General features: G+C 35.4%; 2 protein-coding genes across 3 annotated transcripts; one reads left to right on the top strand and one right to left on the bottom strand.

Moving 5' to 3' along the window:
- Nucleotides 1-514: 514 nt before the first annotated feature.
- chordc1a (cysteine and histidine-rich domain (CHORD) containing 1a) lies at nt 515-9,024 on the top strand. The gene is made up of 11 exons (XM_051863006.1): nt 515-911; nt 3,053-3,102; nt 3,385-3,441; nt 4,324-4,484; nt 4,764-4,867; nt 4,966-5,024; nt 5,890-5,960; nt 6,042-6,144; nt 6,233-6,352; nt 6,478-6,540; nt 7,642-9,024. Exons 1-11 carry the CDS (start codon nt 848-850, stop codon nt 7,807-7,809), a joined length of 1,020 nt encoding a protein of 339 aa, XP_051718966.1. The 5' UTR covers nt 515-847; the 3' UTR covers nt 7,810-9,024.
- A 2,181-nt stretch (nt 9,025-11,205) lies between these two features.
- On the bottom strand, nt 11,206-26,484 carry naalad2 (N-acetylated alpha-linked acidic dipeptidase 2). Of its 2 annotated transcripts, XM_051863738.1 has the most exons (19): nt 25,580-26,484; nt 24,665-24,770; nt 24,310-24,496; nt 22,670-22,771; nt 22,138-22,263; nt 21,838-22,024; nt 21,409-21,502; nt 20,920-21,015; nt 19,171-19,256; nt 18,932-19,051; nt 18,735-18,817; nt 14,616-14,679; nt 14,368-14,435; nt 14,192-14,280; nt 13,996-14,086; nt 13,590-13,854; nt 12,584-12,665; nt 12,289-12,381; nt 11,206-12,013 (listed from the first exon to the last, which is right to left on the bottom strand). In XM_051863738.1, exons 1-19 carry the CDS (start codon nt 25,839-25,841, stop codon nt 11,821-11,823), a joined length of 2,394 nt encoding a protein of 797 aa, XP_051719698.1. In that variant the 5' UTR covers nt 25,842-26,484; the 3' UTR covers nt 11,206-11,820. The 2 variants fall into 2 exon arrangements, with proteins under 2 accessions (XP_051719698.1, XP_051719699.1); XM_051863739.1 differs by lacking the exons at nt 24,310-24,496; nt 24,665-24,770; nt 25,580-26,484 and adding an exon at nt 23,572-23,646.
- Nucleotides 26,485-26,714: the final 230 nt, after the last annotated feature.

The raw sequence follows: 26,714 nt of genomic DNA, 5'->3' as shown, positions 1-26,714 counted from the left end.
AATAAGTTTAAATAACATACATTCTACATACATTATGGTGCTTGGTGAGACTTGCACTTAAAGGGGAACCTGAACCAAATCCGATCTTTGCCGATATTGCACGAGTCTATGCCATGTGCCGGGTCGGGTGTCTCGCGGCAAATTCTCGAGGAAATAATTGTTTCTCGTTGGACATACATTATTTTCCTCTAGGGGGCGTGTGACGGCCCAAAATGGCGAATCCTCCATTCAACCGCATTCAAATCTCAAAACATTTCTTTCCTTTATTGGAGACACCTGTACACTAGAAAGCTTAAAAGTTTACATATATTGAATTCCAAGTATGGGTATCTGTGATAAAAATGGAAATCTGTCAGATGCATTTTTTTTTAAAAATAAAATCCATTATCCAGTAATCGTAATCGACTGTGATTAGTCCAAGCTGAAAAGCGCTGAGAAAAGTAGCAGCTACCACGTGACAACACCTATTTCAGAAGCGTTCAGGACAATAATTTAGACTGAATGCTCACAACAAGAAACCGTACAAAAAGCCATTAAATTAAAAATACACCGCAAATCGTCGTAATATAAAATATAATTAATAGACCCACCACCTTTATCAGATCTAATTAATTCTCACTGCCGTTCTACCCACTTATTTCCGTTTCTGCGTGCGGTCGAGTGTCAGAAAAGTTCGCGAATTTTCCCGAACGCGTTGCGTGAGTTTCCGGCAGAGGAAAGATCCAGCGCGAGGCACAATACGCGAGCGCGCGCGCCAGACTTCAAAGCCGAACATTCAGTGCAATAAAACACAAAAGACAGTTATTACGGCTTGTGAATACTTAATCAGTGTCTTGAACCGTTCGTTATGTCTGTTCTGTGTTATAATAAAGGCTGCGGGCAGCGATTTGATCCAGAAACCAACCCGGAGGGTGAGTGTTTGTTACACTAATCTATTTACGAAGTTTATTCATAATCTAAAGTGTTACTTATTATTTTGTATACCGCGCTATTTATTATTTACCTTCATACTCTTACGTTTCAATGACCAATCGAGAACATGCATGGCTTTGGTTTCTTGTATGTGTTCTAAGGAACACCGTGGAGTCAGAAATATATGGAGTGCTGATCAAATAAATATATAAGCTTTCCTTTGTAGCATTGGCTATCATGCATACATGTGTGTTATTGTGAACTGGACAGCACTGCATACTAGAGCACAATGAATGATGTGCTGTCCTTATCAAGGGCACCTACATTATAAAACATTACCAAACATTATGTAATGTATAAAAGATCATTAGTTTACGTAAATGGAAATGTCACATAACTTCAAATATTTGCTTACGTTGTTTTCCAAACATTACACACTTGAAGCATTAACTTTCAAATCATTTTAGATTTTAATATGAATGATCTTTATTAACATTAAATAATATTAATTAAAATATATTAAACTGATACATGCCACGCTGACACTGCTTGACAAACATATTATGTTTGTTAATATTATTTTAAGGGTTAACCAAGTTTGTTTAATTATAATAAAGAGCCTATTATGGGTGACGTGTAGCTATTTGATATCATAATGGCTAAAATTAATAATTTTACAGAAAATCCTTGAAATGTTGTTTTACTTGGATTTTTCTCCCTCGTTCAGGTTCAGTTACTCTGATTAAAAAAAAAATGAAGAAAAAATGAAAATATTAATTTGATAAAAACAATAATATAAAAATACTATTGATAATAAAATACTACTGCTACTACTAATTATAATGTTCACAAATGTTTAAAAAAAATTACTAAGTATTATAAGTAAAATAATTTCAATTATGGCAACTTTTGAAATAGTTTTAGTATGTTATTGAATATGGCAATGTTAATGTATTTGGTCTTGGCAGTTTAGATCTGCTATGCTCCTGCTGATATAGAGCACGTATGGACTTGCTACTCTAAAACCCCGTTCACACCAAGAACGATAACTATATTTGTGTCCACGCCAGCGTACGATAACAGTCTGTTTATTCTAAGCTCACAGGCTGCGGTTTCAAAGTGTGAACACTGAACAGCATGTTTTTGCTGTTCTTGTTGCATTTACACGGCTTTAACCAGCAGATGTCCTCAGTATACTATGTTTCGAGTGAATAGCTAGTGTAATCGATCTAATCTAACAGTGAATTTAGCTGACAGTCAATATAGTGGAATAAAAACAACGCCTAGTCTTTTTCACTGCAACTTCAAAAGAAGCTAGACAGTGTTGTCGAAACTAGCGCTGGATACCTGAGGTAATTTTATTTTACACACTGTTTGCATTGCCTGGCATAATGATCTCATCATTAATACTACTCACAATTTATTCCGAGGGTATGGCCGATTGTTTTCCATATATCCATTTTCTTTAAAGTATCCTTGAAAAGGGGGCTTGACTTGTCAAACAATGGTGGATTTTTCTGGACCTCGGCGATTAACTTCTCTGCAATGTCATCTGCCATTTTAAATGCACGAGCCCTTAAATAAGAATTCTGATTGGCTGTCAGTGTTTTACAGTTCAACAGCTGGAAAAAAATCGATCTGAAAGTCATCCTAACGATATTATTTTTCTATATCGTTATCGCTATAGCTGTGGTGTAGACAGTGCTATTCTTTTATATTTAGAACGATTTTCAGAACTATATCTTTATCGTTATCTTTATAGTTATCATTCTTGGTGTGAACGGGCCTTAATAGACACACAGACGCACTGCAGTGAGCATGTAAGATACGCTGCTGCTGCATAAATAATATACATACAATAAATAGACCTGCATAAATCCTGTAGCAGATCTAGGCAGGTGGAGCTGGGGAGGTGGAGGGTTTCAGAGGAAATCTGATAGCGCGCTGCAGGACTAGCATACACTGAGCAATGAACCAGACTGTTTAAATATTGAGCAAGCAATCTCATTGGCTGCAGGATCAGCAAAGGCCAGTCAGCTTGCGCCTTGCAGTAATGATGTGATTGCTTGCAGATTGCATGTAAAGGACCATCAGCATGTGCCATCTAGAGTTTCATGACTGAACTAGATATATTTTGCAGATGCGTGTACATACCATCCTGGAGTTCCTGTGTTCCATGATGCTCTGAAGGTGAGTGTTTGATGATAATAGATAAAAAAAAGTATTTATTCTTTCCATTATAGTGTCATATTTCAGTATAGCTGTAATAAAAATGTGTAATTACAGACTGTTCCTTTGCCTAATTGCCAATAAATTGCACATTGCTTTTATTTTGTACTATTTACTGGTACTCATTGGTATCAATGTTCTGAGAAAATGCTTGTATTGTTCTGGTTGCAATAATGCATGTTTTTCCTTTAAAAGATATTCCATTGAATCTGTCTTTCTTTATTTATCACTTGCTTTCTTCAGGGTTGGTCGTGTTGTAAGAGACGGACAACAGACTTCTCAGATTTTCTCAGTATTGCGGTAAGTACAAGCTGCAAGATTCTGGATAAAATGTGAATCACAATTTGTTGGTGTCAAATAGAGATCACGATTCTGAATCTACAACTAAACAAAATAACATGTAATTTACTAGAGGTTCTGACAAAATATTAACTGCTGGAAAAATGTCTAATTAATTTGAATGAATTATTTAAAAAAATGGTTTTGTATGAGTTCAATGACTCATTAATAAATACTAGTTTCATTGCTGGATAAAAAAGTGTTTTCGATCTTTTGAATGAAAGATTAAATGACATACATTTTTTTTAACAGTCACTTGTCGCCACCTAGTGGCATAAGATGTAATTGATACAACTGTTATTTGAAGCACCAAGTTAGTTTCAAAAGGTGGTTTGCTCTATTTTGATCGCTATCGTAGACATCAGTGTTTATATCCTAACTTTAAACTTTTATCTCAGTACTTCTGTGATCATTTGAATATTTGTAACAGAAATAACTACTGTGTCGTCAAAACTGCTCTCTCTGGCTCAGCGCAGAAGCATGAACACAGATTTGAATGTTCTGGTATGATTTTGTCAAAGGTTTGGGCGAATCGTTGTCATCAATAAAATAAGATTGCTTTTTACGATTAAACGTGCAGCTCTAACAGTGACCGATCCTCTGAGGAAGACGTCATTCTCAGATTTCACTCGTGTTTCATGTTTAGCAGAACATCTTACACTCAAATAAATGTTTTTTTTTTTGTGCTTGATGGTGTCTAAAAACCACATGTATCAGAACCATGCAAAATTCCTTTATCTCATCGATATCACTGAATTCTTTCGCTAAAATAATGCAATAAAATCTTCATGCATGCAAATGTTGAAATGCATGTCTCACGTTTTATTGTGCGGTTTTTGTCAGGGCTGCACTAAAGGTCCTCATAACAACGAGAAGCCGCTTGAACCCGTGAAACCGGACGTGAAGGTCTCAGGAGAGAAGAAAGAGCTGGAGGATCTGAAACCAAAGTTTAATGAGTATGTCATCCAGGCCCCCAAACCACTGGAGTTCATCCAGAGACCCAGGTAACTCCTCCTCATCTTCACCATCATCATTATAATGGCTACTAACCTCAAATTCATCAAAATTGACAGAGTTATTGAACTGAACAGAATCAACGCTGAACTGAATTGAGCTGAATAACGACACTATTATCTTCTGTAGAACTGCTTTACAGCTGAAATTAAATTCATTTCATTATTGAACTTTGCAATTTTTTACTTCTTTACTACTATGAAACTGCCTTGAAATCATCTGTATTGTATAAAGCCCTTTATAAATAAATCAATGTGACGTTGTTTCAGCACTGATGAGCCGCTGGTGGAGCTGCAGAGGAAAGTCGCCCCGTCTCTGAACCAGGCGCTCGAGAAGCTCAGACTCGCAGATGCAAGTCAGGTTGAAGAAAAAGGTGAGGTTACACCATAATAAGCATTACACCATGATGTTTTATTTAGTTACATGACCATCTCATGCAAAGCCTGAAATGTGCACCTTTGTGACTTCCAGATGAGGAAGGAAGTGAGGTCAAAATTGGGACTGCATGTAAAAACGGAGGCTGCTCGAAGGTTAGAAAAACATTTGTTCTGTATTCATTGTGCACTATACCATGTTATGGTTACACTTAACAAGAAGCTGTTAGTTAAAGAGGAAATATTATGATTTTTACATGTTCATCTTTCTTTAGTGTGTAATGTTGCTGTTTGAGCTTGAAAAAGCTCTGCAAAGTCTCTCCAGCAGGAGTTATTCTCTATATCAGTGTCACTGTTTCTGAACTCCCTGAAACGCCTCCATTGTAGTCTTGAGTTTTCTTCAGGGAACGAACACACCTCATTTAAATAATTCCCGCCCAAGGCATTCACAGAATAAAGGGGCGGAGCCTGGTTGAGTTGGTTAGTAGTGTGTTGAAACTCGCAGTTATGGTAAGGGGCAGTACATTTCCCAAACACGCTCAAAGCACTCGACCAATCAGAGCACTTTGTGCTTTTCAGAAGGAGGGGCTTCATAGAGACAGGAACTAAACAGAGCGTTACTGACAGACTGAGAAGAGAGGAGCTGCAACAATGGAGAATATGGAGAAAATAATGTGTTTTATGAACATTCAAGCATGAAAACCCTTAATAGAAGTCGAGACTTTATAAAAGGACATAATAATGCCTTTTTAACATTATTAAATACATTAACTAACATTGAGCAATACATTTGTCATAGTATTTTTTTAATCTTTCTTAAAAGAAATTAAACTGTTCAATGTTAGTTCATGTCAGCTCAAGTCCATTAAATAATATTGCTTATCTAAGATTAATAAATGCTGTAGAAGTATTTTTTATTGTTAGTTCATGTTTACTAATATAGTTAACTAAGGTTAACCTTACTGTATAGTATTGCCCTTTTTTTAAATGAAATATGTCATTATGTCATTATAATTATCAGACATACAACGGACCAAAGACTGATGAAGGAACGTGTTTATATCATCCTGGAGTGCCCATCTTCCACGAGGGGTGAGGAGAATTAATAAATGATGCTGAAAAGTGACTATTTCATCTTTTTTGATGGTATTTTATGAGCATGCATCATTTCAGGATGAAGTACTGGAGCTGCTGTAAGAGGAAGACGTCTGATTTTAACTCCTTCCTGTCTCAGGAGGGCTGTAATAAAGGGTCACACCAGTGGAGGAAAGACACGGTGAGCTGAGCTGTGGCTTCACATCCATCTGGTCAATGTGACATGATATAATATGATTCTCAAATGCATGATGTTTCTGTCCCTGCAGGGTAAGAAAGTGGCTCCATGTCGATTTGATTGGCACCAGACAGGAAGTCAGGTGACCATGTCTATCTATGCAAAGAACTCTAATCCTGAGCTCTGTTCCGTGGAAGCCAACAGCATCTCGGTGAGTGAGTTTGACTGTTTAAAGTGATATACTGTACAATATATCATGTGGTTTTAGTGCAGCAGACAGTTGTGTTGCCGTTGTCAGTGTCTGTAATTGTGTTGTCTGAATGATTTTTTCGGCAGCTGAAAATCCATCTGATCTTTGAGGGAGAAAAAGAGTTTGAGCTGAAGATGAGCCTGTGGGGGGTGAGTATCATTAACCATCGTTTATATGCCAGATTTTTGTGTCATTGAGATGCCATTATTGTTTTATTATTTAATATTTTGACTTAGCTTTTATTTTTATATTTTCCATTTTAATTCTAATTTTAGTGAAAGGCTTAGAAATGTTTTTGTCATTTATTTATTTATTTATTTATTTATTTATTTTATTAGTTTAATTTAAATTTTAGTTTTAGTAATTTTAGTACTTCAAGTTAAACTAAAATGTTGCCTTGGCAAACAGCTGAAATACAACATTTTTTAATATTTTATTTTATTTCAGTTAATGTTTATTTTATTTCCAGTAACAAATGCTTTTATGGTTTTAAATTTGTTTAGTTGTAGTTAACTATAGTAAGAGTAACACAATTGTTTCAGATAATCTGACTACATTTTTTTACACTTGTATTGAAACATTTGAATTTGTTTATAATCTTTAAAAACTTTTGATCTAAAAACTTCTGCTTGAGCGCATGAAATTACTTTTTAGGCAACAGTGTTGAAATAAAGCTGAAATAAAATATAAATATTAGATGAAAAATTAAAAAAAAAAATTTACTAAAAGAAATAAACTTACTGAAAGAAATCTAAAGCTGAAATAAAAATAATTTAAAGCTTTAAAAAAAACTAAAATTAAAATGAAAGCTGAAAATATAAAAATAAAAGATAATTCAAAATAATAAATACTATAATAGTATATAAATAATACTAAAACAACACTGGTATACAAATATATAAATTGTGCCTACAGACAAACTTGTTTTTTCAAATGTGACATTTTAGTTACTTTTTTTTTTTTTAATGATTTAATGAAAGGAAAATTAAATATAATTGACTTATGACATATATTACATTTGTTTAACTATGTAATTCTCATACTTCCATTTATTATGCCATATTTGATTTGATTACTAAAGTGTGAAAGAGAAATAAGATCTACACTTTGAAGTCAATGATTTATTATGTGAATTGCTGACATTAGATGGCATTAGAGCACAAATATGGGGAAAAGCACAATAGCGCCACCTGTTGATTTTGCAGTGCATTTTGGTCATTTTGTTGATATATGATTGTGTGGCTTGATAGGTGATTGACATCAGTAAGAGTGTCGTTAACATGATGGCCTCCAAAGTGGAGGTAGTCATGAAGAAGGCGGAGCCTATTACCTGGGCGCGGCTGGACCTGCCCCCTCCAATGCCTCAACCGACCAATAAGAAGAAAGAGAATCAAGATGAAGAGAAAATGATCGCTTAACGACCGTGATTAACTCCCTCCGACACGCTCAGGCTCTCTCAGACAGCAGTGATCAACTAAATCTGCAGGTCTGTGTCACAGGACACTCTGATTTCTCATCAACTGTGTAATCTGGGAAATCTGAGTGAGATTATTTATTTATTTTACTGGGGATCATAAAAATCAGATCAAATAGATTGTGGAGGATGAGCAAAACAGCAGACTGTTCTTGTATTACATTTTAATCATCTTAGACTATTTAATTTGACGTGAATGAAAATGAAGCTGTGAGGGATAGAAGTTCATTTAAACAATCTTATTATATTAATATTATAATATAATATTAAAATGTTATCAAAATATAGTAAATATCAAACAAATGCATACAGATACCTAACTAACTATCTTTAACTGCTGGAGCTGCTGTAATTTCGTTTATTTTTATATGAAATCACAACAGGCAACTAGTAATTACAAATTTTACAAGTTGTTTTTATTATTCAGGAAATTGTTATTATGGTAATTCTAACTTGACATCAATGCAGCACAATTTTTTTTTTTCCTTGCATATTTTTTGCCCATTTAATTTGTGGAAATGCTAATTTCATTGGTGAACAATTAGTTTAATGTCTCTCACAGCCTTGTTTTCATTGGTGTCAGATTCAATATAGCGTCTAAAGTCTTTCTAAAATGGTTTCACTGAATTATATCATTTTGATAGCTTTCCTACTGTAGAGGTTTAAGCCAGGTACAATTAATGTGCCTCAAAACATAAAACAAAATAAATAAAAAATTCTTAACATCAAAATTAATAGACATGTCTGTATTTTGGTTATTTCCTCTGTTAAATGAATGCTGTCAGCATTTATACAAACAAATGTACTTGTTGTTGCCTTTTTGTTGTTCTATCATTCCACGTTGTTTTCTGATGAATCACAGTCTTTATTTTCGTGCACTTTCACCTTCTAAACAACTGTCTTAGCCAAGCTTAAGTTTGACCATCTCAACCCAGCTTGGATTAAGTTTGCTGCTGTCATGGATTGGGAACATTCGTGTATGTGGACGAGAGAACAAAGCACCTTCAGACTTGAGTTTGGCATTCTAGAAATAAATTGCAGTAAATCACTGTAAACTAGAATGAAATATAAGTGTGTTTACCTGCATCTGATGGATCTACTGTTTATGAGACTATCTCATGTTACTGTAAACATTAAATTATTGTACTGTACTCTCAAATTTGTCCTTCTGTCTGATCATTCAATCTAACTTCAGGTGATTTTACTTGCTAAATCAAATGCTCACATGGCATGGATTCTCTTGAAATGTATTTTTGTAAAACATCTAGTGCTTTATTAGGAAGAATTTCTCTGGAACTTGTTCATAAAATCATCCCATTGACACATGAATGTTTTATGAACAATTTTTACATTCATTTTACACTGATCGTGTCAGTTTATACCATGTCCCAACCAGCCGCAACACGTGATGAAAAAAAATATATTTTCCGTGTTAATCATAGTTTTTGCCCATGGTTCTTACACAATGAGGTTCTAATATTTATCAAACTCACACTGGTTATTTGGTGCCGGTGGCCTAGTGGGCAGCATGTCAACATATAACACCTTTGTGCTTTGTGTAACCGGAGTTTGATAACTTTTCCTGAACCCATCCCTTACTTTCTCTCCCACTTCCCTTTCTCTCTACATCATGTCCTATTATATTAAGAGGCAAAAATGCCTAAATTAAAACTTTACTCTGGTGCTGGCTATGCTCCATTAACACTCCAATCAGAATCATCATATTTTAAGTCACTATATCTCTCATCATTAGGGTGGAGAAAATGGATTCCGACAGCTGGATTGTTTGCAGTCGGATTCTGTTCCCCCTGTGTTTCTTACACAAGGAGGTTTTATTATTTATCTATCTGATGCTGGTTAAGCTCCATCCACACACAAAATAGAATCCGCATCTTTTAAGCCACTACATCAACATCTCTCATCTTACGGGTGGGGGAACGGATTCTGACAGCTGGATTGTTTGCCGTCAAATTCTGTTCCCCCCAAGGTTTTTACACAATGAGGTTCTAATATTTATCAAACTCACACTGGTTGGTTGGTGCCGGTAGCCTAGTGGACAGCGTGTTGCCATATAACACCTTTGGTTGACCCAAGTTCAAGTCCCGGCTTGAAGACTTTTCCTGATCCAGTCCATTTCTCTCTCCCACTTCCCTTTCTGTCTACATCATGTCCTGTCATATTTAAAAAAATAAATAAAATCCAAAATTAAATCTTTAAACTGATGCTGGCCATGTTCCATTAACACAGAATAGAATCATCATAATTTAAGTCACTATATCGACATCACTCATCATATGGTTGGGGGAACGGATTCCGACAGCTGGATTGTTTGCCGTCAAATTCTGTTCCCCCCCATGGTTCTTACACAATGAGGCTCTAATATTTATCAAACTCACACTGGTTGGTTGGTGCCGGTGACCTAGTGGGCAGCGTGTTGACATATGACACCTTTGTGCTTTGGGTGACCCGAGTTCAAGTCCCAGCTTGAGGACCTTTCCTTATCCTGTCCCTTTCTCTCTCTTACTTCCCTTTCTGTCTACATCATGTCTTATCATATTAATATACCCCATTAACAGATTAGAATCATCATATTTTAAGTCACTATATCGTCATCTCTAATCATATGGGTGGAGGAACGGATTCTGACAGCTGGATTGTTTGCCGTCGAATTCTGTTCCCCCCAAGGTTCTTACATAATGAGGTTCTAATATTTATCAAACGTATGCTGGTTAGTTGGTGCCAGTGGCCTAGTGGGCAGCTCATTGACATGACACCTTTGTGCTTTGAGTGACCCAAGTTCAAGTCCCGGCTTGAGGGCTTTTCCTGATCCCATCCCTTTCTCTCTCTCCAACTTCCCTTTCTGTCTACATCATGTTCTGTCATATATTTTTTTAAAAAAATCCAAAATGTAATCTTTAAACTGATGCTGGCCATGCTCCATTAACACTCAGATTAGAATCATCATATTTTAAGTCACTTCATCAACATCTTTCATCATACGGGTGGGGGAACGGATTCTGACAGCTGGATTGTTTGCCGTCGAATTCTGTTCTCCCCATGTTTTTTACACAATGAGGTTCTAATATTTATCAAACTCACACTGGTTATTTGGTGCCGGTGGCCTAGTGGACAGCGTGTCAACATATGACACCTTTGTGTTTCGGGTGACCTGAGTTCAAGTCCCAGCTTGAGGCCTTTTCCTGATTCATTCTCTTTCTCTCTCTCCAACTTCCCTTTCTGTCTACATCATGTCCTACCATATTAAAAGCCAAAAATGTCAAAATTAAACTTTTAAACTGATGTTGGTTATGCTCCATTAACACTGAGGTTAGAATCATCATATTTTCAATATTTGTCAGTTTTATTGTGAGTGCAGTTCACTTGCAGAGACTCATCGCCTCTGATTTGAGGTTTAACGATTTCAAAATGAATTCATGTTGTACAGTATTTGCAACAATTTTAATGATTTTACATGTGTATGTAAGAATAGTTCTGAAATGTGACAATTTATGCAAGATTTACAAGCAAAAAACATTGCTTTCACAATTTACTGTAATTCAACACAAATGGTCAACTTTATGACATTGGAAAGTACACTTTATCAAATATAACACTATAAACATGTAAAATGTGTCATTAGCGGTTACCTATTGGTTCTAGATCAGAGTTGCTGACAGTAACATTACAGTCAATCCTAACTGAATAAGATTATGTAGTAAAGTAAGGCAATTAATGCCGTCCCTGCAAATTGTCCACAGCAAATCTCTTTGGATGAAAGACATCTGCTAAATAACGACAATTTATCTGCTTGCTTGTGAGAGCCAGATCTGCATGTCAGGCCCCTTATAGATGCTGCGTTTGATAAAACACTGACATATTAACTAACTAATTTGCTGGCATATTGTAGTCGTGCATCCATAGCATGTTTTGAAAAGCAGAAGTAAAGGAAGGCCGTCTAGCCGAAGACAGGCTTTAGCGTCCCGGCAGCTGCGTTGACGGTGAAGGCAGCGATGCTGATTTGGCGTTTGACCTCGTCCCAGGCCTTCTGTGGGTCTGCCACATTCTCAATATCAAACAAAGCATCGTAAATGCCTGGGAAAGACTCGCCTGCGTATTTATTGTGACTGCTGGGTGCAAAAATTATATGCCTGGAAGAGACAAGAGAGAAAAAGTGAATGTACAAAAACATCTAATCAGACATGGGTAATACTTAAACTGATGCAAAAAACACTGTTGAGTGGTTATTACCTTCTTAATGGAAGTACTGGTAATGCTAAATTTGGCATTTGACAGTGAATTGTGGGTAGGAGCAAACTATACCGAGAAAAAGCTGTGGTTGTTTCTGTTTATTTAAACCACTAATCCCAAGAATTAAACTTGAGTTATGAACCTCACATTACATCGTTTGACAGATTGTGCTTACCTGTAAAATGGTCTTCCAGGTAAACCCAACGGATCAATGAAAGCTCTCTCTAAATACATCAGCTGATCATTTACCATCCGTACATCCAGAGCACTAAGAGATAGATAAAGATAAGGTAAACAGGTGTAAGCAACAGGTATAATGTGTAACGACATGTGACACAGGAGCACATGTCATCATCTAAAGGCCATGAGCCTCTATAATAGCAGCACTACAACACAATTCCTAACTTATGAGTACATTCAAACCTAGCATTTTAGTGCCTAAGACTGTACTGTGGTTTTGTCATTTGTACTTAGAAGTGTCGATCTGATCAAGACGCTGATGGAAGTCTCGTGCTGCGACTGTGAAGTTCTCAGCTGCAGAGAAGAGAGAATCTAGAAACATAAATGATAAAGAAAGAGGTTGACTGACAAGATAAATCAAGAGCTTTGCATTTGAAATGAAAATAATCGCATGTGGAGAGGTGGAATGCATTCAAATTCTCATACCTGTATCTATGGCATGCTATTTTTACATGCTAAAGGGTGTTTTTGCAGCAATGGCAAAGACAGAAGAACCATTTTTTGGTTTCTCAAAAGAACCTTTCAGTGATCAGTTCTTAAAGTGGACCTATTGTGCCTTTTTTAAAGTCTTGGTTTTGTTTTTGGGCTCTACTAGAATAGGTTTTCATGCTTGAATGTTCAAAAAACACATTATTTTGCCCATATTCTCCATTGTTGCAGCTCCTCTCTTCCCAGTCTGTCAGTAACGCTCTGTTTAGTTCCTGTCTCTATGAAGCCCCTCCTTCTGAAAAGCTCAATGTGCTCTGATTGGTCGACTGGACAGTGTGTTGCAATTGGCCAAGTGTGTTTCTGAAAAGCCCCGCCCCTTACCATAACCGCGAGTTTCAACACACTACTAACTCAACCATGCCCCGCCCCTTTATTTTGCATATGCCTTTGGTGGGAATTATTTAAATGAGGAATATTGTAATGTGTTTGTTCCCAGAAGAAAACTCAAGACTACAATGGAGGCGTTTCAGGGAGTTCAGAAACAGTGACACTGATATAGAGAATAACTGTTTGCAGAGCTTTTTCATGCTCAAACAGCAACATTAGAGACTAAAGAAAGATGAAGATGGAAAAAAGCATAATAGGTCCCCTTTAAAAGAATCATTTTTTCTTAGTGTGAATAACATGTTAACTATCTGAAGAAACTTTTTCCACTATAAAGAACTTTTTGTGTAATGGACGTTCCAAGTTCTTCATGGAATAAAGAACCTTGATTTGAACATACTAAATGATGGACAGAATGTGTACCGAATGAGATGCCGTACTGCTCCATGGCAGCAGGATGCTTCATTGCTAGCTGGTGAATACTGTTGGCATATTTGGTGAGAGACGAGGCGTATTCTATACAGTCCAGAGGTAAGATTGGAGAATCGGCCAAACTGAAGATCAGTCCACCTCGAACACGGGCCACCGCCTCCAGTCTGCGGAAACTCGGATCGTAGAAGCGCTCCACGATCTCATAGGTCTCATACACGCTGTGGTAAACGGGGTAACTGCTGTAGCGCTCGGTTTTCTGGGGAAAGAGAGTGGAAAATGGTCATACAAAACAGAATGTGTATACATTTAATATTTTTTTTTTCTTTTTAATTTTGCATAGATGTAAACACTGACAGGACAAAAAAAAAAATACAGTGTTGCACACAAACACACTCACCCGGTTTTTGGTGTATCTCGCCCTTCCAGACGCAATCCCTAATCTGATGAAATACGCTTCAAAATCACTACCAGAGCCCAGTTTATTGATCCTACAGGGAGAACACACACATCTGAGATACATGTCATGGATCTCAACAATCTATAATCAATCTGTTGTTCTTATAGATGATTATGATCATCATGCACTTCATTACCATGGTGTATTTCTTTCTGTCCAGTTGTCTCGTTTGTGCCAGCTCTCGTACAGACTCATGCCCTCCTCGCCTTCTTCTGGACTCGAAACCTTCAGAAACGTTATTTACATCACTTGCATTTAGATTAGATAGATAGATAGATAGATAGATAGATGAACTTCAAAACTGAATCTCACCTTCTTGGTGATGTCATAAACAAGAGTGTGTAGGGAGGGGGTGCAGTCGACTCTCAGTGTGTACATACCTAAACACACACACACACACACACACACACACACACACACACACACACACACACACACACACAGTATCTGAACAACAGACTCAAATTCTTACAGATGAGATCAACACTTCTTTTACAGAACAGAGATACACTTATAATGGTGTGTGTGTGTGTGTGTTTGTGTGTGTGTGAGTGACTAACCCTCAATAGCAGAGTCCGCATTAATGTAGGCCACGGCTCGCTCCTGCAGGACTCTGGCATTCTCCTGCGAACACACAAGAGCAAGAACATGACACTTTCATCAGACTGTGAGATACAGGGAGGATAGAGGCATGCCATCATTCATTCATACAAATAATTAGATAAGTATGCGTATTTGGTGTCCTGTCCGAGGGGAGACTCCCGAACACAGAGTACTCCCCGTATTCTTAGCTGGGAATAGGAAGTAGCCGAGAGTGAAGACTAAGGGATGCAGAAAAGGCTGTCGAGGAATGAAGGTGAGTCGGCTATATATACAGGCCTCCAATCATACTGATAGACAGATCATTTGAACGTGCTCCTCCTGAACTTTCTTAATAAAACCTTATTCAATGAAGTATTCATTCATTCATTAATTCATTCAATGATTCACTGATTCTTTTGTTCAATCAATTTGAATTTGACTAAATGAATTTGTTCTTTCAATCAAGAATTTATTAATTTGTTCATTGATTCAGTGGTTCATTCATTCAATTGTTCATTCATGCATTTTTCATGCATTAATTCATGCATTTGTAACGCATTCATTCACACATTTAATTCATGCATTTTTCGTTCAATAAATCATGCATTTTTAATTAATTAATTAATTCATGCATTTTTTCATGCATTAATTCATGCATTTTTCGTTCAATAAATCATGCATTTTTAATTAATTAATTAATTCATGCATTTTTTCGATCATTAATTCATGCATTTTTTGTTCATTAATTCATGCATTTTTCCATGCATTAATTCATGCATTTTTTCATTCATTAATTCATGCATTTTTAATTAATTAATTAATTCATGCATTTTTTCGATCATTAATTCATGCATTTTTTGTTCATTAATTCATGCATTTTTCCATGCATTAATTCATGCATTTTTTTCATGCATTAATTCATGCATTTTTAATTAATTAATTCATGCATTTTTTGTTCAGTAAATTATGCATTTTTAATGAATTAATTCATGCATTTTTAATTAATTAATTAATTCATGCATTTTTTCGATCATTAATTCATGCATTTTTTGTTCATTAATTCATGCATTTTTCCATGCATTAATTCATGCATTTTTCCATGCATTAATTCATGCATTTTTTTCATGCATTAATTCATGCATTTTTAATTAATTAATTCATGCATTTTTTGTTCAGTAAATTATGCATTTTTAATTAATTAATTCATGCATTTTTTGTGCATTAATTCATGCATTTTTAATTAATTAATTCATGCATTTTTTGTTCAGTAAATTATGCATTTTTTTCATGCATTAATTCATGCATTTTTTTCATGCATTAATTCATGCATTTTTAATTAATTAATTCATGCATTTTTTGTGCATTAATTCATGCATTTTTTCATTCAGTAATTCATGCATTTTTTTTCGTGCATTAATTCATGCATTTTAAATTAATTAATTCATGCATTTTTAATTAATTAATACATGCATTTTTTCATGCATTAATTCATGCATTTTTAATTAATTAATTCATGCATTTTTTTGTGCATTAATTTATGCATTTTTTGTTCATTCATTCATGCATTTTTTCATGCATTAATTAAAGCATTTTTAATTAATTAATTCATGCATTTTTGTGCATTAATTCATGCATTTTTTCATTCATTAATTCATGCATTTTTTCATGCATTAATTCAAGCATTTTTTCGTGCATTAATTCATGCATTTTAAATTAATTAATTAATTTTAAATTAATTAATTAATTAATTAATACATGCATTTTTTTGTTCATTAATTCATGCATTTTTAAATAATTAATTTCTGCATTTTTTGTGCATTAATTCATGCATTTTTTGTGCATTAATTTAAAAATGCATTTTTTCATTCATTAATTCATGCATTTTTTCGTGCATTAATTCATGCATTTTAAATTAATTAATTCATGCATTTTTAATTAATTAATACATGCATTTTTTCATGCATTAATTCATGCATTTTTAATTAATTAATTCATGTATTTTTTGTGCATTAATTTATGCACTTTTTTGTTCATTAATTCATGCATTTTTTCATGCATTAATTCATGCATTTTAAATTAATTAATTCATGCATTTTTAATTAATTAATACATGCATTTTTTCATGCATTAATTCATGCATTTTTAATTAATTAATTCATGTATTTTTTGTGCATTAATTTATGCACTTTTTTGTTCATTAATTCATGCATTTTTTCATGCATTAATTCATGCATTTTCTCATGCATTAATTCATGCATGTTTTTGTGCATTAATTCATGCATTTTCTCATGCATTAATTCATGCATTTTTCGTTCAATAAATCATGCATTTTTAATTAATTAATTCATGCATTTTTTGTGCATTAATTCATGCATTTTTTCATTCATTAATTCATGCATTTTTTCATGCATTAATTCAAGCATTTTTTCGTGCATTAATTCATGCATTTTAAATTAATTAATTCATTCATTTTTAATTAATTAATTAATACATGCATTTTTTTGTTCATTAATTCATGCATTTTTTCATGCATTTTTTCATGCATTTTTAAATAATTAATTTCTGCATTTTTTGTGCATTAATTCATGCATTTTTTTCATGCATTAATTCGTGAATTTTTTCATGCATTAATTCATGCATTTTTAAATTAATTAATTCATGCATTTTTAAATTAATTAATTCATGCATTTTTAAATTAATTAATTCATGCATTTTTAAATAATTAATTTCTGCATTTTTTGTGCATTAATTCATGCATTTTTTGTGCATTAATTTAAAAATGCATTTTTTCATTCATTAATTCATGCATTTTTTCGTGCATTAATTCATGCATTTTAAATTAATTAATTCATGCATTTTTAATTAATTAATACATGCATTTTTTCATGCATTAATTCATGCATTTTTAATTAATTAATTCATGTATTTTTTGTGCATTAATTTATGCACTTTTTTGTTCATTAATTCATGCATTTTTTCATGCATTAATTCATGCATTTTCTCATGCATTAATTCATGCATTTTTCGTTCAATAAATCATGCATTTTTAATTAATTAATTCATGCATTTTTTGTGCATTAATTCATGCATTTTTTCATTCATTAATTCATGCATTTTTTCGTGCATTAATTCATGCATTTTAAATTAATTAATTCATGCATTTTTTCATGCATTAATTCAAGCATTTTTTCGTGCATTAATTCATGCATTTTAAATTAATTAATTCATTTTTAATTAATTAATACATGCATTTTTTGTTCATTAATTCATGCATTTTTTCATGCATTTTTCATGCATTAATTCATGCATTTTTAAATAATTAATTTTTGCTTTTTTTGCGCATTAATTCATGCATTTTTTTCGTGCATTCATTCGTGCATTTTTTCATGCATTAATTCATGCATTTTTAAATTAATTAATTCATGCATTTTTAAATTAATTAATTCATGCATTTTTTCGTGCATTAATTCATGCATTTTTTTCGTGCATTAATTCATGCATTAATTCTTGCATTTTTTTCGTGCATTAATTCATGCATTAAATCATGCAATTTTAAATAATTAATTTGTGCATTAATTCATGAATTTTTTTCGTGTATTAATTCTGCATTTTTTTCATGCATTAATTCATGCATTTTTAAATTAATTCATGCATGAACTCATGCATTTTTTTGTGCATTAGTTTGTGTATTTTTAATTATTTAATTTATGCATTTTTTCATGCATTAATTTATGCATTTTTAAATTAATTCATGCATTTTTTTTTCTTGCATTAATTCATGCTTTTTTCTTGCATGAATTCATGCATTTTTTCATTAAGTAATTCATGCATTTTAATGAATTAATTCATGAATTTTTAATTCATAAATTCATGCATTTTTATGTTCATTAATTCATGCATTTTTTCATGCATTTTTTTCGTGCATTAGTTCGTGCATTTTTAATTATTTAATTCGTGCATTTTTTGTGCATTAATTCATGCATTTTTTGTTCATTCATTTACTCATTAATGCATTTTTTCATATATTCATTCATTTCTCATGTGCATTCATGTATTCAATCATTCATTTGTTCCTTCTTTCATTGATTTATTCGTACCTCTGCCCATTCCGTGGATCCCTGCAGACCAAACTCTTCTGCATCCCAACTGGCAAAGATCAGCGTTCTCCTCGGCCTCCAGCCTGAAACACACATACAGCACAACACACCGTCATTTTAATTAGAAAAAGAAGCTAAGAACCTAAAAAGTGTCCTGTTTAAACTAGCATTTAACTAGACGGTGAGATGACACACACCTTTCTTCATGAGTTTTCCAGCTGCTCTCACGTTCTCGTGCACCACGGCGGCTCCTGACACGGGATCAATCCCTCCGAACACCCACGCGTCACGATGGCCGCCCAGAATGATGTACCTGTCTGAACACACAGAACCAAACTTCACTAAATAAAATAAAGTTACACAAACTCTCAAACGTATCTCAACTCCAAAAATGACCCCCCAAAAAAACCAGATAACGTCAGTAGTGTAATGTCACCTGGCTCCACGGCTCCTCGGATCCAGCCAATCACATTGTAAATACGGGTCACCTGATTGTTGGTGTGGATGTTCATACGTACTTTACTAAAATATCACAAAGACAAAACACTGCTTTATTCAATAAAAATGGTAAATAAACAGTGACAGCTTCAGTGTTTTACATTACACTGAATGCATTCCTGTATTCTTTCCCAGGTAAAGGCCCGTTGGAATCACTTTCAGAACGATTTCTTCCAGCTGATGAACGATAAAAACATTGACAGCCAGAATCCATCCTGCTTTAAAGAGCTTGAGCATTTAAAGCGACAGACGACAAAACTTCAGCGTGCTTAGAATAAATAGAACGATACTGTCTGCTGGTGTGATGCTAATATAGTGATCGTTCGTGGTGTGAACGGGCCTTAATGCATGAACTGATACTAATGTGTACTTTAAATGCAATCTAAGTCGCTTTGGATAAAAGAATCCGCCAAATGAATAAAAAGAAATGCATGCTTCATTATGTTATTTATATCCTGCTGACTCTCTGTGTGTGTGTGTGTGTGTGTGTGAGATGGGCTCACCAAAAACAAAGCCATTGTATAAACTGGCGGACCTCCAGAATTCATTACAGAAAAACAACAGTGTGTGTGATGTGTGAATCTTTATGTGTTTGTTGTGGGACTCAGACGCGTCGTCTCTGCCCCTTATGAGAACACTTAGTCCACAAACCCCTCCGTACTGCTGACATCATGCATTAAAATGAGTTAACGATTACCAGGAGCGACCGAATATGTGCATGTGAGCTGATTAAGACTGTCTAAAGTTTAAGTCCCACTTCAGAAGAGCAGGATCATTGGTTATGGGGTTAAAAGTTGGGGATTTAATGGTTAATGTTCAGGTTGAGGTTTTGACTTCAGTTTAGAATAGTTGACTGTCTGACTGACTACTAGAGTGAACATAATCACAGTTTACTTCTTTAAAGGGGACCTATAATGCCCCTTTCACAAGATGTAATATAAGTCTCTGGTGTCTCCAGAATGTGTCTGTGAAGTTTCAGCTCAAAAATCCCCCACAGATCATTTATTATAGCTTGTCAAAATTGCCCCTATTTGGGTGTGAGCAAAAACACGCCGTTTTTGTGTGTGTCCCTTTAAATGCAAATGAGCTGCTGCTCCAGAAGAGGGCGGAGCTTTAACAGCTCGCGCTTCGGTCGCTCAACAACAACAAAGCTGGAGAATCTCACGCAGCCAAAATGAGGATTGTCAGTAACGGTGTTCAGCCTTACATTGTTCAAACCGGAGTCGACACTGATGGAGAGACTCAGGAAGAAGTTACAACTTTTAGAATGAAACTGGATGAGTTAAAGATTTTTACAGGTTTTTTAGATACTTCTTTTTATCATTCCATAAATCAGAAAATACTGAAAAGTAAAACATTCACCATGATTTTAAGAAGTGAAACTATATAAATCAGGTGAATGATATATGAATAAACTCCTCTGTCAAACCCGTCAGAATATAGATAGGAAGAAAACGTTGAAAGTTTGGTGTGAAGCTGCTGAAGTGGAGATTTCTGCCTTTAAAGATCTATTGTAATTGAAATCTATAGGTGCAAAAAGTAAATAAACACTTCAAAAGATGTCATGGAAGCAAAATATCCCAAAATCTCAAAACCAGTGCATGAAAAACACTGCCTGTGGTGTCCTGCTTTAAATGATCAAATGAAGAGATTTTATTGTGGCTTTACAGGAAGGAAATTCACATACTTCTGATTAAAACCGTCCATGAATCCTGGTCCAAGTCGGTATGAGACGTTAAGTGCGCCTTTCCAGTTATCCGGCGGAAGAGGCCCTCCCATATGCCTACAGGAAGTGACATCATATATAAGTGACATCATACTTCAGGTGAAGTGAAAGAAACAAAATGTAAACAATATTGCAATTTTAAATAAATGAAACAAGCATGTGATCAGCTTAGGACAAAAAAGAAGGAAAAACGGTGTTCCCCACTCAATATGACTATCAAATAATAATAATAATTAACTTTTATTATTCAAAATATATTTTTTAATTGTATTATTATTTAAATGATAAAAATTAAACAAAACAATAAAGAAATGTATTACTATTATTACAACGGTACTATTGTACTATAAAACGAACAAGAGTATTTTAAATAATATTAATAATAATATTTATGTCTTATTCCTATTTGTTGGACTCAATGGTACATGTTTTCAGCAGTGTCCGACTCACTGCAGCAGGTGAACTGCATCATGATAGCCAATGGGATGCACTGGAATCCTGGGAAGCCCCACTGCGTCCTCCAGGCTGGACCTATAGGTGTATTCTACAAGACATTTAAAGTCACCATTAAATTCATTTGCCTCATAATCTTTAATCAAAATAACTTCCACTCTCTCGTGCAGCTCATCTCTTCTCTTCTCTGATGACGTGTTTACTAGCGTGAGGGCGGGGCAACCTGTCACTCACATGAGATCCATCAATAGCAAACCACAACCATCCAATCAATTCCCCATGGACAATATCAAGCCCCGCCCTACATTTGTTCTTGTTTGAGAAGCCGTTTCATCCAGATATGTCACAATAGAGAAGAAAATATTATCACAACTTCTGTTTCAGGACTCTAAGAGACTGTAATCTCACAGAGAATCTCTTTCGCACCTTTCGCAGGGTAGCCAGGTGTGAGCGGATCTCCCGCCCCATTAAGATTCAGGACATTCCCTCTCTGAGCTCCTCCTCCTGGCAGGTTCCAGCCTTTGGGATAAGGCTCAACGCCCTCCGCACAGTAATCCGCAGGGTCAGAGAACAGCACGACCCCTTTAGCTCCCGCTAACATCGCATTCTTCACCTGCAAACACGCACACAGAGGAATATTTCACTCAAGCCTCGCTCCAAGCCCGTAGTATTTTCTTTATTATGTGAGGCATAAAATAACACATCCAAGCTACTTTTAAACCCTACCTTGTTTCCACGGAAGATTTTGCCGTATCTAGCGATGACAATTTTTCCCGTACAGTTTATTCCCAACTCTCTCTCCAGCTTAAAGAAATCCTCCGTCCGTCCATAATTAACATACACCAGCTCATCCTACAGTTCACAAACATCGGGTTACTGCTGTAATTTATTCCTGTGATCAAAGCTGAATTTTCTGCATCATTATTTAGTCTTCAGTGTCACACGATCCTTCAGAAATCATTCTAATATGCTGATTTATTATTATTATCAATGTTGAAAACAGTTGTGCTGCTTCATATTTTTGTGGAAACCATGATACATTGTTTTTTTCAGGATTCTTTGATAGATAAAAAGCTCAAAAGAGCAGCATTTATTTAAAATAGGAATCTTTTGATCAGTTTAATGCATCCTTGCTGAATATAAGTATTAATTCTTTTGAATAGCAGTATAAGTTTGATGAAACATTATGAAAACAACCCTTTTATTTTATTTTGAATAAGATTCATGTTGATTTTAAATTTGGCTATGTGTGCCTCACCTCTGGTTGACCTTTTGCAGAGAAAGCACTGTAAGGAGGGACAATATCGGTCACATCTTCATAACCCTCAGGGATCGGCTCAGCCAGAGAGGTGCTAAAGATCTGAGAGAGAAAGAGACAGACATCTACTATTCATTGAATTATGCACTGTCATCACTATAAAACATCCACTGACAGAATCATGGACTTTACCCTGTAACCATCGCAACCAAGCTGGAGCCGTTACTTACAGTCTCACTTGTGATGAGATAAATGACCTTAAAAACACACTGATTTCATAAGAGAAAGAACAGAACGGGGAAAATTTGACAAGCTATAATAAATGATCTGTGGGGTATTTTGAGCTGAAACTTCACAGACACATTCTGGGGACACCAGAGATTTATATTACATCTTGTGAAAAGGGGCATAATAGTTCCCCCTTTAAACTTAAAACATATTGTTTTATACATATAATCAACATTTGTAAAAGAGTAGTTTTACATTTCTCCATCGTTTTTAATTTGATTATGCTGTTCACAATGCTTCATGGGACTGTAGTTCTTTCCCTCACTAAAGCTGTTAAGTTCACAGTCTTGTACCTTTGTCTTTTTGTCCAAAACCTTTTTGCTTCAAATCAAAGTTTGTAGTGTTGTGATTCACCTTGTTTGGTTCATGGCTTGTAACTCTTTAACAAAGACTAATTTAAAATCCCAATGGGAAAAATGAATGAATAAAAAAAAAAACTTCTGGAACCAGCGCTGCTGAAAAAGGAGACGGGCACTAATGCACTCTATTCTATTTAAAGGTGCACTGTGTAAATTTTAGGAGGATCTATTGACAGAAATGCAATATAATATACATAACTATGTTTTCAGTGGTGTATAAAGACCTTACATAATGAACCGTTATGTTTTTATTACCTTAGAATGAGCCATTTCTATCTACATACACCGCGAGTCCCCTTACATGGAAGTCGCCATTTTGTGCCAGCATTTTTCTACAGCAGCCCTAAATGGACAAACTGCTCTACAGAGTGCATTTCATCACTATGTTGTTGTTGTTCTTCTTCGTTGGTGTTCTTAGAGGCAGCTTGCATCGTCACATTGTTGAATACGCACAAAGAAGTAGTAGTCGTCTGGTTTATTAGAAGCAGAGACCGTTCTTTGTTATAAGTAAGAAGAAACCTCATTGCTTGACTGGCTACTCTCTGCTGCTGTCTCAGACGACGACATCTTTGTCCTGTGCCGGCCACCGTAGCTTCTCTATATGCTTGGAAAGGGAGCGGTGGACTGAGAAATTCGCAACCTCATTGCTAGATGCCGCTAAAATGTACACACTGCACCTTTAAAAGAATGCCGATGTGTCTGGTCTAGTGCATGTGGGCTTGCAAACCAAGTGCTTTTCATAGTACAAGAAAACTTTGAGCATGGTCGACTGATATGGGTTTTGCAATATTTAGTTTGCAATTATATAATTTTGCAATGTCCATTGCAATATAAAAGGAAGCCTAAGATGTACATAAACTGCTCAAAATGTAACACTTCGTTCACATTTTATGCAAAACTCAATGAAACACATCAGTCTGTCACTAATAATTTCAGATTCTCTCAAAAGAAGCCTTGTTTGAGTGTGTTTGGGGTCTGCTTGTCAGCATGTACCTCATTGCCCAGGTGGTCCACTATTGAGATGTAGTTGGGACTTGTTTCATTTGGGTATGACAGCAACACGTCGTACGGAACCAGCTCTACCGAGTCCAGCCCAAACTCCATCCACTCCGCTCCAATCCGCTCCGCTAGATCCAGATTCTGCTGCGTTCCTGCCAGGTGTGGCAGTCTTGTGAACTTCCTGTTCAGGTGACAAACATGAATTATGAGAGACAAAACCTGGACTGGCTCTAGATCCTAAAACCATTTCTATATGGGAAAGACAATTAGGTTAGCAGGCTGTATGTTTTGGAGTGGCACTGACAGATATTCACTTCAATAATATCAGGACTAGTTTATTTGAGGGCACCTGAGATGATGTTTAATATTCTCTGCTCGCATCTCATCCAGAAAGTCGCGCAGGAAGCTTTTTGTTGCGTGTCCATGATTGACAGAAGTAGGTCGAGCAAACCAGCCTAAGAACAGCAGTTATGAGAAACAGACACCTGTTACACCAAAACATGTCTGAGGAATATTAGTGATTCATCTGTTTAACGTGCATAGATGAATTCTGACCTAAATGTATCTGCTCAAAATCAAATATCACAAATGCACTAACGTATCATTGAAAGCAACAATAAACATAAAGTGATCAAAACATTCAGGGTTTACACACCATTTAACAAATGGATTTCTATGACTTTTTCAGCATTTTTAAGAAAGAATCTAACTCACAAAGAGCAATTTCTAGCTAATGCAATATTTAAAGCTGAACACAATTACATAAAAATGCATTCAGAAAATAAATATGCATCACTGGTTTATATTTCCATGACTTTCCCAGATCTTTTTTTTTTTTTTTTTTTTTTTTAAAAGGCTTAAATTCTCTGATGTTTCCAGGCTGTGGGACCCCTGACAATTTTTCAAGACTGTTTATCTGTAAACATATATATCAAAAATAAAAGGAATTTAGGATCTCTTTGAAGTGGATGGAGTCTCGATATAATCACACCTGTCCTAAAGGCATTCAAGATCTCTGGAATGCAGCGCAGGACATCTGGACAGGTGAGACCAACAAGTATCAAACACCTACATTTGATTTTGACCATAAGCAAAGAAGAGTAAATAAATATGAGTTGCTAAATCTAAAAAAACCCTAGTATTTGGCAACTTTGTGTCAGCATGTTCCTACTATCTTCTGGCAAAATTATGCAAAGTGGACAGTCTAAAGCAACCTGTCTCATTGCACATAATCAAAAATACTTATAAAGGTAGAGAAACTCACCAATAATAAAGCCAACCAAGAAGAAAGCTGTAATAACCGTTAACCGGCAGACCCAGCTGATTATTTTATCCTCACTTCCCATTTGACTAAACGCCGCACATATCTCGTTGAAAGTTGGAGAACTAGTACTACGACGAGATAGATGTGTGTAGGCGGGACTTGGTTGGCTTGCGTTGAAAAGTTCATTGCAGCGAATCGGTTCCTTTGAGTGAAAAAGACTCACCAACTCGCTTGATTCATCTCCGAAGTCACCGCGCAGCATTTTACCCGTAAATGTTTGTTTAAACTTCACCGCTGAAAATAAACTACTTAAACTAGCCTAAAAAGCACAAGCTGAAGTTTGTTCTCCCAACCTAACCAGCTAAAAAGGTCCCATCAAACCACACTGACCATTTTGAAGCCAGTTTGGTGGTTAGCACACCACTTTAGGCTAGTTAGCTTGTTGTTTTCAGTATAGGGACTATTTTTCACTTTTAATCACTTCGATTCAATTACATTGGTTGTTTCAGATTGTATACTTGTATTATTCCAACACATAGGCTACTTGTACTGTCAAAATTAGTTTTGGCTCCAACGAATCATTAAAATGAAGCGATTCTAAAGAACAATTCTTTGGCATGAGTCGGACATCGACCGGTTCAGTGTTCAATAGTTCACAGACTGGCAAACGTTCGCAGAAATGTGGTTCGGGCACATAGTGACCCATAAATCAGTGTTTCAAATAACCACTAATAATGTTAGTAAAAGCAAGGCGTAACTTAATTTGTTTTTAGTCGTTTAGTCAGCTGTGGTATGTTAGTCGGCGCGCCCACGGACCGCAGCTGCGTGAAGCGTGAAGGGGCTCGGAGAGGTGAGGAATGCGACGGGATACTACGATCGCTGTGTGGGGGTTATTGTCAGACTGAGACGCATGGTTAGTTTCTTATAACTGGCTGTGTACAAATGAAATAGAGCCACTCGTTTCGACTCTGTCTCTCGTGCAATAGATGGCGCTGTTGATTCATGTTTAATTCATGTATCCAGTGGCCAGTTGCATAAGCTTAGCCACTAAATTAAGACCGTCTTAAACATTGACCAACTATAACCAAGGGGTAATCCGTCTTATTTTTCCAATTCAAATGATACCAATGTACCT

This window comes from Ctenopharyngodon idella, chromosome 15 (genome assembly GCF_019924925.1).
Source record: "Ctenopharyngodon idella isolate HZGC_01 chromosome 15, HZGC01, whole genome shotgun sequence".
Lineage (NCBI taxonomy): Eukaryota > Metazoa > Chordata > Actinopteri > Cypriniformes > Xenocyprididae > Ctenopharyngodon > Ctenopharyngodon idella.
This window is presented reverse-complemented; position numbering and strand designations above follow the sequence as displayed.